Source organism: Corvus cornix, chromosome 5 (assembly GCF_000738735.6).
Source record: "Corvus cornix cornix isolate S_Up_H32 chromosome 5, ASM73873v5, whole genome shotgun sequence".
Lineage (NCBI taxonomy): Eukaryota > Metazoa > Chordata > Aves > Passeriformes > Corvidae > Corvus > Corvus cornix.
In genome coordinates this window covers 16828924-16841162 of record NC_046335.1, presented here as the reverse complement: position 1 = coordinate 16841162, position 12239 = coordinate 16828924, and the positions used below count along the sequence as shown (strand labels likewise).

At 40.0% G+C, this 12239-nt stretch overlaps 1 protein-coding gene across 1 annotated transcript in view; it reads left to right on the top strand.

Annotated features, from left to right (window-relative positions):
• KCNK13 (potassium two pore domain channel subfamily K member 13) overlaps positions 1-11455 on the top strand; it is a 49257-nt gene extending 37802 nt beyond the window's left edge. Inside the window, 3 exon segments of the mRNA XM_039553151.1 lie at positions 10556-10611; positions 10614-10646; positions 10649-11455. Of these exon segments, the coding sequence (XP_039409085.1) occupies positions 10556-10611; positions 10614-10646; positions 10649-11445 (886 nt within the window). The 3' untranslated portion in view covers positions 11446-11455.
• The last annotated feature ends 784 nt before the right edge of the window (positions 11456-12239 follow it).

The following is a 12239-nucleotide window of genomic DNA, read 5'->3' as shown; positions in this document are numbered from 1 at the left end:
TCACACAGTTAGCCACTGAACACTTAGAGTCCTAAGAAATCCTATTATTTAATTATGTGTGTCTTTTCCAAAGCAAAATGTGCTGTTCAGTGCTGTGAATGATGAGGTTAGAAGCCCTTAAACCTTAAACCTATTACTAGTACAGGTGGCATCTTCAAAACTTCTAGAAAGACCCAGGACTTTACTTTGTCATTTTTTCAAGGGTTTTGAAATTTACAAGTAGATTGTATTTGGAGTAAATTGGGCATTTTTTCTTCCTCTGGAAGAATATTTAGTGAATTAAATAGACAATACTACTGTGGTTTTGGATAAACATATTTAGTTTATTGAAGCTTTCTCAGCTTCACCATTTTCATAAGCAGATAGGAAAAAAAAATTTAATTAAATGTAGTTATTTAACTGATCATCATTAACAGTAGCAAGTAAAACATGCCACATCTGTGAAAAAGGTATTTGCAAAGCTGAGTGTTGTACATAAGCTGCCAATTGCTGAACCTTCCTTCTTCCAGGCTTAAGAGCTTCCACAAGACTGGGAAAAGCTATCTTCCAAAATAATCTGAAATCTCTAGGATGAATCTTGTGATAAATTTCTCTTTCTGCTTTTTAAAATGTGTTTCCTTCTCTAAACACTAATGTTTGAAAAGATGGGCCTTTCTGAAATCCCTGTTCCTTAGCATGAAGGCCGGGACATGACCTTCAGGCTTCAAGAAAATGAGTAGCATGCTACATTGCCCTCCAGAGTTCATGTAACCTCTTCAAAGTTCAGCCAGGCATTTCACCCACAAAGTTTTTACTCTTGTATTTTTCAGCCTTATCATTTCCATTCAGGAATTGTCATCAGAGAAGATGAAGTCTTCTCAAAAGCTCTGTTGGAAATCTCCCTTTTTGGATCAGGTAGCGCAGATACCTCTGGGTGGATAGGAGAGCTCCTCTAGAATGGCTGACACTTCCAACAGCAGTGCAGTAATTGCTCACAAACAAAAGCTGTTAATTCAGTTAACCCACTTGCAGAGAAAAAGCTCATAAAGCAGAGAGAAAGTAAGTAAAGACTTATTAAAATAAATGAATAATTTTAATAAAGATCTTTAAATAAAGATGTCAAAAGCTACTATGGGCCATTTAACCTTTAATCGTAAGTGTTTCAGAAACAGTTTCACAATTTTGCCTCTGAAAGGATTCACTGCAGTTTTATCTTTGTATATATGAACATCTCAGTTTCCAGACATCACTGAAGTATGATTTTATTTCCACAAATCTATAAATATCTGACTGGAAAGCCAGAGATGCCTTTTATCCTCTAGATGAATTCCCATCCAACTGGGCACCTACCAGGTGCAAAGGAGGCCCTGCTGAGCAAGGGGGCTGGACTGGCCAGTCTCCAGAGGTCCCTTCCAACCTTAGCCACTCTCTGATTTTGGAATGCCCTTACTACATCACTTGTTCAGTTATATCAGAAAATGCCTATCTCTGTGGCTTTTAACTACTCCTTAACATCTTGCTATAATCTCATTCAGTTCTCCCTGCCTCTGCATGCCTGTCTTGTCCTTGTTTAACTGTTTGCGTGGGTAAGGAAATGCTGAGATCTTGAATATGTCTGATGCACAGAGAGCAGGACTGATCATCACCCAGATAGGTGAGAAGAGATTCAGCCCTTGAAATAGGTATTGTGTTGTGGGTGTTTTTACATTTGCAATGGCACAACACTTTGACAGCAAACCAGAGTTGCTTAGGAGGATTTGGAGTAGCACAGTGTTGAACCTCCCTGTCATACTTTACATGTAGGTCCCGTTTTACATAAATGTTTGGACCCATTAAAATCATGTGAGTAGACTTGGTCACTGAACTTATGTTTGTCTTACAGACATTTACCACTAGAGCTGTCACTAAAAGAGCGTCTCTGCGTTCACAGGAAGGGATATATGCATTACATTTAGGACGTCCATGAGCCAGGGACTTAGCAAGTGCTTTTATGTTTTGAAAATGCCAGACATTTCAAAAATGAAGGTACACGCCTTGCTGTTGTGTGGATAGAAGCCAGCACAAGGTTTCAGCAATGACTTACTCTTTTCTCTGAGCCAAAATTCACTGTGCTTTCTACTGTTGTTACATTTCTTTGATTTTTTCTTCGTTATGGTATCTTAAGTTTGTCTTGACATTTTTGTACCTGGTGCCAAAAATGCTTTTTTTGTAGGTGGTATAGTCTTTGGAGAAGCCTGACATTATTCAGGTTGAGCAACCTGATCTAGCAGAAGATGTCCCTGCCCATAACAGGGAGATTGGATGAGATGATCTTTGAAGGCCCCTTCCAACCCAGACCATTCTGTAATTCTATGATTACTTGACAAACTCAGATTTTTTCCCCAAGTGTCCATCTATCACCCCCCACCCCAGAATAAGTTTTTTGCTTTCAAAGTGTCAAAAAAGTGAGAAATAGCCTTTGCCCCCTTCATAAGTCCTAGCTTTTGAGACACAGATTAATGGATAAGGAATTCAGAGTTAATAAAACCAAAGTTGAAGTTTATCATCATATGCTCATTGCAACCACTCTCAGATTTGTCATTTCTCCATCACCAGCTCTCCAGTGATGAATATTCACTGAAATCTCTGATAATGTTGTCTGTCATCCTCTGCCAGTTTTTAAAATTTTAATTACAATATTAATATCTGCTTCTGCTTTTATATGGAATATTTAAAAATCCTTACTACACACAATACCAACAGCCTTTCCTATATGGTGTGAGCTCATGGGCTTTGCTTTATATTTGTAGGCCCTGAAGCACCTGCATGGGTACTATGATTTTTTTTCCTTTATTCTTAGTTATTTGGGGCTCTCTGTCAGTCTCAGAGAAACTAAAGCAGTATCTGTACTGTCTTTTATGCTATGTTCCTTTGATCTGTCTTTTAGTTTGATGTATGCAAGCATCAGGCCAACCTAATTTTCTGGGTGAGGTTTTTGTTTCCTGGGAGGTAGCGATGCTGAAGTCTTTGGCACGTGGTGGTTCTGGTAGCGGTGGCTACCAAACTTCCTCTCTGACATCAAGATAAGGCTTGAAATTGGTTAGGAAAATGTAATCACACACAAACACACCTGCACATACACTGTTTTTTCAGCTTACCAAAAATAAGTTCTTATCTGTGTCCAGCTTCCTTACAGCCTGTAATACTGCAGACTTTTTTATTTTCTTTACTTTTTTAATACTCACAGCTGAAATATTTTTACTTTAGTTGAATCACAAGTGACATTGTTGCTTAAAATTGTTGGTATTTAAAGCCAGAGAAGAGCTTTAATTTTACAAAATCGCCTCCACTAACAGTATGTCCCCAAGCTCAGGTCACCAAGAGGATTCAAGTAGGCACCACTTGGTTTTTTCCCCTGAGGGGAGCCAAAAAGCCTGCCTTAGTTCCCATAGTTTTACCCCTAAATGAGAAGACATGCTAAAGATTTACTCCAGAGAAAAGCTGTACATGCCAACAATAAAAGTAATAGTAAGAAAATTTAAACTAACCTTTGAAAATTCTTGAAATATGGGCAGCTTTGTGTGATTTAAAAAGGAAAATTTTAGAGTAGGCATACCCATAGCTTAATGAACCCACAGCATTATGCTCCTATTCCGTGGTAGTTGGGGTTATCATGTTTACACAGACTGAATGACTGCAAACAAACCCTTGAAACAGTGTTCATTACATTCACAATTCAGATAAACTATTATCCTGCCAAGGTGAATTATGGCTTGAAGTTACTGCTATTTGTTAGTAAGGCAGACTATTCAATAGAAAAGAAATGTTTATATTCAACAAAAAAAACGGTTTCTATGTATGTATATATATCTGACTCAGATGTAATTTTGTATATTTTTCCGTTTTGCATATATATATGCGAATCTTGTCCACAGAACTAACACTTGTCAGTATTACTGTACCCATACCAAGGCAGAAGCTGTTGAGTACATTTGAGCAAGGATTTCAGGTTGTCTTGGGGCCAGGCACATACAGGCACAAGTGCCTTTTCATACATCATATTAAAACAAAAATGTGATTGAATATTAAATACAAATATTAATTTAATACATGTTATTAAATTAGATAAATGTTTATATGTTTTAAGGCTAAATAAAAACCTTTAAATGACTGTTCAACAAGTTACAAAGTTTGAAAATAGTAATAAGGTATTTCAGAACTGAGCCCTGTTCTATCCCTATAGTAACACAAAAGCTGTACACAGGTACAAATCTATCTAGGGATGATGGAAAGGCACTAGACCTAGCACCTCCAGCATCAAAAACTACATAAAAATTATAAACAGAAACCTGAAGGTAGGCATAAAGCATTTATACATTGAATTTATGATCACACAGCAGCTGTAACAAGGCTGTGTACGTTTCTTACAGAAGACCTGGAGTGAACCTTAAATTAAAAATATAACCTTAATTATATAAAACAGAATGGCAAGGTTTCCATAAATTATCTTTTGTGAAAATCTTGCAATAATGAAAATTACAGTCATGTATTCTTTAAGGACTACATAGACATGATAACAGAGGTGTCAACAGACCCCTCAAGGTGTCTATTAAAACTGATTTTTTGATGACATTGTTCATTTAATGTTGTCCCTTTAGTATTCCTTCTTCTTATGTCTTTTAGATTCCTTAACATTGGAAGCTTTTCTTAAGGTAGGTTTCTGCTGAAGGCAGAACATGCAGTTTCTATATGTGAAATGAGAGAAGGGTAGTAAAACGCATCCAGCTCTCCAGGCAGAGTTTAACAGTGGCTCTCAGTGAGCTGAACTTTTTTGTATTAAACAGAGACGCTGCCTCACACACTAACACAAAACGAGTTTTTCTTATGCCTTCCAGAACAAATCAGTGAAAGCCCAAGGTTTTGGCATTTCTAACCTTGAAGTCCCATTCACACACTTGGTGTGACACTAAGCTACATCTGTGTTACAGGGTTGCATTTACAGAAGCCTTTTCTCAGAGGGCAACAAATGTTATGCCCAGTCTCTTACACAAGTCTTCTGTCCCCATGGTGGCACAGACAGAGCACAGCATCCATGTAGTCCTCAAAGTATTATCTCCAACCAGCTCTTCAGCCTCATTGAAACAGTGTCAAGAGGGCTGTCTGTCACGTGTGACAAGTCTCCAAACAAGTTAGAGAAGGAAAAAATCTCATATATATATTTTTTCATCAAGACATCTTACACCATGAGTTCCAGCATCAGTGTTTGTCCCTTTGGAAGGGACTGAACCCTGTCAGGAGGTCTGCAGAAGGTTACATCTCTCTCAGCCTGCCTGTGCATGACATAGCAGGTACAGCAGTAGCACTCAGGGCAGGTCCCAGGTCACCAAGCAGCTGAGCACTCATCATAGCAGTCTGTCTGCAGTTATGACTCAGCTCAAATAGCCCTGGAGACATTTTTCCAGGTTTTACGGCTCTGGAGTGCAGGAGGTGCAGAGGTTGCTTGGGCAGACAAATCTGGAAACAGAAGAGCATAGAGCACACAGGAATGTTGTTATAGCCATGTATCTCTGCCTCCCTGGGCAGGCTGAGCCTTTCCCCACCACACAGCCATCCACACAAGAAAATAGCATTGGCAATTAAATAAATGATGCCACACCCCAGGCTGTCCCGGTGAAATATTCTTCTGTCAAATAATTGTTTCATTAAAAGAAAGCTTCATGGCTAGCTCATTCTCCCTTCCTCATAAGAGAGAAGATCAAGATGTTGAAATTAATGTTTTAGGCAACATGCATGGATGTATGTCTAACCAGCCAGTTCAGATACTGCTCTTCCACTGATGGGAAATCAGAGGTGTCTGCGTGCATGTGTGTGTGGGTGTATGTTTCTATTTCTTCATATCAGAAATTGGACCTAAGTGCAGGTTTGTTGCTGTCAGGTAGCTGTGACAGCCCCGTGCCTGCTTCCATGGACATCTCCTCTCATACAGTGGAAGAAATTAGTCTTTTTCTTCTCTTTCTGGAAAGAAGGACTTAATGTCCTCCTTCCTTTCTGGAACAGGACAATTTTACAAGCTTGCAGTGATGTTACAAGATTTGAGAGTCCTTTAGCTGTTCCTACAAGAGTCCCTACAGGTAAGAATTACTCCAGCAGAAGTAGTTTTATTAGGACTACTTATCCTGCTCAGAGAGCACCAGAGTAGGTTATCAGGGCAGAAGTGAATTTTGCCAAATTATTGGTGTCTGCACAGTGTTGGAAAAGTGCAAAGTACAGGACATTTTCTCAATGAAGTCTTTGAAATACAGCTTCTGTTAGAGTTGTTTCTTCTGTCTCTTTTAGAAGCACAAAACATCCTTATGTAGATAGTTCAGTACAGAATGTGTTTGAGAAAAGAAGGGTCATCTCTGCAGGTATCTAAGACTTCCTCTATTTCTCTTTACTAATTACTATTTTCTTGATTTTTTTCATTGTGGTTGAAATTGTTTGTCCTATTTAGCTTGATTCACACCTATCATGAACTTCAATTATTATCCAGTGTTTATTTCACTGAAAATTCATCATTTCCCCAGTGAGTGTCTAAACAGAACTGACAGAGAAAAAGAAATAAACCTAAAATACATTAGGAATACAGACACAACATCACAAAGAGCTCTGACTGTAGGCTAAACTGGAACGCTGTTTTGTGTTAATATCTATATTTCTAACATCACAATGACTCATCACTGTTGCTATAGTGTTGCCCCCTCTTTCTACCTACTTCCTCTTTGTGGGAAGGGCAGGAAGAGTGAACTGCACACATTCAAAAAGGAAATGAGACCTCTCAGAAAAGAGAGATGTTTTGCAGAACAATAGGAAGACCCAATCTAAAATTAACTGTGAAATCAATATGTCTGTCCCAGTCTCCCTACACACACGCTATATGGGGCACCCCAGGCTTCATTCATGAGGCATTAGGACTGATGAACTATTTCTCATTCTTTTTCATGGCACCAGGTGCACCTGGAAATGTAAACTGAAGTCTTAATTAATGTAACCTGTGAATGTCAGGACATCCAGAATTAAAACATAAAATGCCAACCCATGTGTCACCAGGCAGAGGGAGATGAGTGTGGGTAATGATCCAGGAGAAACACTTACAGAAGTTGGTAGCACTGGAGCAGTTCACAACAGAAGAGATGAAATGACCTAATATTGGCCTGGAATAAGCAGTCGATGCCTGTTTCCTCTTGTTAGATTTCAAGATAATCTTTTTACTGTTAGATTGAGATTAATATTTGTTTGATGTTATTCACTGTTTGCTGTCTGTTGGATGATTCTGCTTTAGGAGAACTTCCTGTTGGACCTCAGTCCTTCTTATCAAACTGCCTATTGATAAGAACTGCAGCTGCTTGCTTTTTTCCGTTAATACCCAGTACTTACTTCAAGAAAAAATGAAGCATGATTATATTATGCTGTCAATGTGATTTCACTTTTTAGTTGTTTTTTTACATAACTGTATCCTTTTGGAATATCTACACAATATAACCGAAACACACAGGTGAATTTTAGAGTGCTTTGCAGTAACAGACTTCATAATAGAAATTTTGCTGCCAAAACAAAACCTAAATTTTTTTTTTCCCATAGGAGATGTGCAGTGTGTAGAAAACTTTTACTGACTCTACTTGGAGTTTAAATTTCCTCCAACCTCTGAAAAAGTACATCTGCTACAGAGAAATTCAGAACTAATAAGAATATTAATCAAAAAAAAAAACAAACCCACAATATTTGGAGGAAAATTGAAGTTATAAGGAATGTTCTTGACCAGTTCAGCTGAATATTAGGAAAGATCACACTAGTTTATAGTAGTCAATGGATCATGGGACACAGGCAAATCAGTATTATACTGATTTCAAAATAGGATCCTGAAATTTTTACTAAGAATGCTGCCTTCATTGCTGGGCTGTGAAGCTAGGATTTGTCATGCATTTGTATCAGTGGTGATAATCCAATGCTGTATCTGCAGACATGTCTAACAAATTGATTGAAACACCTTTTAGTACCTTAAAAACATTCTATTTTCCCAACTCAGAATGATCTGATTTCCACTTGATTAACTATAATCTCAATTGCTACTTGAAACAGTGCTTTCAAGAAATGTCACCCAACTTGTAAAATAATCTTCACTAAACTTAATCAGCATTCTCTTCATAAACATAAATCATCTGCCTTTTTTTTCCTGCAGTTGTGTCCTGTTTTTTTCTTCATCACAAGAAGCAATTTTGTATTCTCAAATTACTCTCCAAGTGTCAGCCACTGCTTTTACTTCCTCTTTTATATGATTTCATCATTTCATTCCGTATTTGCTTCCCAGTCTGCAGTGTAACTTCTTGCTCTGTCGCTGTTGTGCTCTATGAGTCACATGGTGCCCTAATTGCTCACTAAGTCATTTACTCATGGTTCACCATTAATTCCCTGGAATGCCTATTGAGCACCTTTGTAAAGCCTTTGCTAGTGGGTTACAGAACAGACCTAGCAACAAAATCCAGTCAACTAAAAAAACGAGCCTGAGGACTTCAGGCTCTGGCCATGATGCCAGTGGGTGGGATCCTGAGAGGGATCTGTGGGAAGCAACGCAAGGCATAAAATCACCCTGGGAGTGTGAGCCTTAACTGCATTTCTCTTCCCAATAGAATTTGCTTTATGCTGTGGGAGATGGCTGCCAGTCCCTAATGCTGTTCACCCTGGGCCAGGGACTCCCCACCTTTCCATCTCTGCCCAGCCTGCAGCTGCTTCTCTTTCTTCAAGGGACGTAGCGGCCCAGAGACACAGCAGCCCCTCACTTCCTCCCCACAGCTGCTTTGGGCAGATCTCACCAGCTGCTGAGAGATTCCTCTTGTCCCTTGATTTTTATGTGTCTGTCCACAGGGTGGAGGTCATGACTTGCATATAAGCCAGCCTGCACAGAAAATAAGCATTAAATCTAGAATTATAGGGGGATCAGGTCATGGACCAGAAAAGGAGGGTGGAAAGCGAGAGAAAATATTTGTGTGCCAAAGGCAACAGCAGGAAAAAGTTCTTGTCACAAGAAGGTTTTGTCTGTGTGGTTTTTCACTTGTGTTGTTTGGCACACCACAGAGCCGCAGTCCAGCTCTCTCTAGCACAGAAATTTAAGGAGGAGGCTGGAGCCTCCTGTAGGACCACTTGGTGTCTGATTGTGGATGCAGACAAAAGTGCAGTGACCTTGGAGAGCCCACACTTGGAGCTGTTAGTGGGGGTCGAGCTGGAAGGGTGAGGGTGAGGGCTGTCACTTCACAGTGTGAGGCAGGACCAGTGCTAGAGAGGAATCTGTGCTGGAAGCAGATTGCCAGTGAAGGGAAGAGGGGTGCAGTTCAGCACTGTTGGAAACATGGTCTTTTCACACTGCTCTTGTCTTGTCTTTGAAGTACAAGTGTATCATACTGACTACATTTTCCTTTACTTCTCAGAGCCCAACATTTTTATTTCATAATTGGCATGTCATAGTTACAAAGCGTAAGAAAAAAACCCCCAGTGTTTCTTGTGATTTTTCTCTCTCCTCAAAAAAAACCTGTTTTTGCTCAGTTGGTCAGTTATGTAATCATTTAATAATCCTAATAAAACAACAGCAAAGTTTTGTCATGAGTGTTACTCCAATTTTCTCAACGATGTTCTGGACATCTTTTTATTCTTTAGTAATATCTTATTAAAGCAAGATTGTCTTATCAACAGCTTTAACCAAAACAAAATTACTATTTTCAGGCTTTAGGATGGGAAATATTTGAGACTAGACTGAAGCACCTCTGGCCTGAGAAATCCCATAACAGGGAATCAGACCAGAGAGGACTTTTGATAAGATCCATGTGCAGACTTGAACTGTGGAGTGGGACAGAGAGAAATAGAAAAACTTCAGCAATGCTGATTTAAAAAGGAGTTGACAGTGGGTGACAGACAGCAGGGTCAGATGCAGGGCATATTTAACTCCTACTGGGACTCTCATGAGGGGCTGTTGATCCTGTCAGGGGCTACATCATCTGGTGTGTGCTCCCAGCCTGGGCTTCCATGGTCAGGCTACAGTGAGGGGTGAGTGCTGGGTGATATGCAACCTGCACTAACAGCAGGAGTCAAGTGAGCCTCAGAGAAATTTCACCTTGTGTTCCAAAGGCTGGGTGCAGATGGATCTCTGGAAGGCAAGAGCCACCCCTGGGACAGATCCATGGTGCAGAACAGCATCAGAGAGAACAAAGCAGCTGTGATAACCCCAAAGCCTGGAAGTGATCCAAAGCACAAAGAGGGAAAGTGTGACCTAGCAACCAGACCAAAATTCAGACCTCCTCTAAACTCTTTTCCTTCCCGTGTGTTTTATTCTGCTTTTGTTTCATTCTGATTCTGGAGGAAATGCTGGCCTGCTTTCCCTTCCCCTTACAGCTCAGACATAGTCAAGCACAAGTCGGTAACAGCTGGGGAGAATGTTTTTTTCTCAAAAAACCACGTTTTGAGCTGTACCACAGGGATTGCTACCAGTTCATCAGTCTTGCATGTGATGAAAGTCCTAACATGGTTACCTACAGGTTTATTTTTTCAACTGTTCTGTTTTGTCTTCCCAGGTTTGGATGACCACCCCCGCCACCGTTGGAGGCAAAATTTTTCTGATATTTTACGGCCTATAGGATGTGCAGGGACCATTTTGTTCTTTAACCGTTCCTGGAGCGCTTGATCACTGTCATAGCTTACGTCATGAAGTCCTGCCACGAAAGACAGCTGAGGAGGAAAGGGGTTCTCCCTCACAACGGCCGGAGGGGCTCAGGGACCTCTGAGGTGGACAGCCTGGCGGGCTGGAAGCCCTCCGTGTACTATGTTATGCTGATTTTATGTGTAGCATCCCTCATCATTTCCTGCTGTGCCTCTGCAATGTACACACCGATTGAAGGGTGGAGTTACTTTGACTCACTTTACTTCTGCTTTGTGGCCTTCAGCACCATTGGTTTTGGTGATCTGGTCAGTAGCCAGAACATCAGGTATGAGAGCCAAGGTCTTTACCGCTTTGGCAACTTTGTCTTCATACTCATGGGGGTATGCTGCATCTATTCCTTATTTAATGTGATCTCTATTGTCATCAAGCAGTCCATAAACTGGATATTAAAGAAGTTGGCCTGCAAGTGCTGCCACAGATGCCAAAGAAGATTATTTCATTCACGGAGGAATGTAGTAATGCCAGGAAATGTGCGCAGCCGGAGAAACATCTCCATCGAGACTGACGTTGTCAATGAGAGTGACACGGACGGACGCCGTCTGTCAGGAGAGATGATCTCCATGAAAGACTTCCTGGCCTCCAATAAAGTCTCACTGGCCATCATGCAGAAACAGCTGTCAGAAACTGCTAATGGGTATCCAAGGCAAATGAGCTCTAATTCAAAGCAAAATGGATTCTCTGGTGGGGTTGGAGCTCTAGCAATTATGAATAACAGACTGGCAGAGACAAGTGTGGATAGGTAAAATAATAACAGTAATAACAGTGAAACAGTATGAACCATTTCAACACATATTGAAACAACATGATTCAAGTGAAATAGCTAGGGAGAGAGTGCCACCAGAGGGTGGGATCATGTGAAGAGCATACCTCCTGATGGAAGACCTCTTGACTTTTTTTGGGGGCTGTCACTTAATGCTTTTGCATTGCACCAGTCCCAGCCTTTCTTCTTCCCCATCATTCTGCTCCTCACGCAGGTTACTGCAGGAGGATTTTAATTTAGTCTTCAGATAAAATTTCCATGTCCTGTTCTTTTCTTCTCCATTTATGTGAAATACAGATGTCAGGATAAGAAATCTGTGGGATGGGAAGAAACCAAGTGTGTCTACTGAAAATATTCTTAATTCAGAGAGTGTTTGGAGCTTTCTGTCTTACTCTCATCATGCCTGTTTCCTGGAAGTAACTTATCTGAGTCCAAAAGATGAATCAGCCTTTGTGATATTGCAGATCTAATTTGATAGAAAATAGTATGAAAGGTGGTAGGTATATTCTGGAGCTATTATATTGTGAATGAGGAGAGAATTTTGCCTTTAGAATTTATTTAGTCTTTCCTATAAGAGGATACTGTCAAAAGTGATACAATAAAAGTTTATCCTACTTTTGTTTTATTTTCTTCATTTGCAAAACATGATTTTTTTCAAGGACACTTCTTCTTCTAGAATTGAATCACTGTGTCTTTCTGTTTCAAAAAAGTCAAATTAAATTGAAAATTGACATACTGATGAGTGGTATGAGTTTTTCCACAATAGCAATCAAAGAC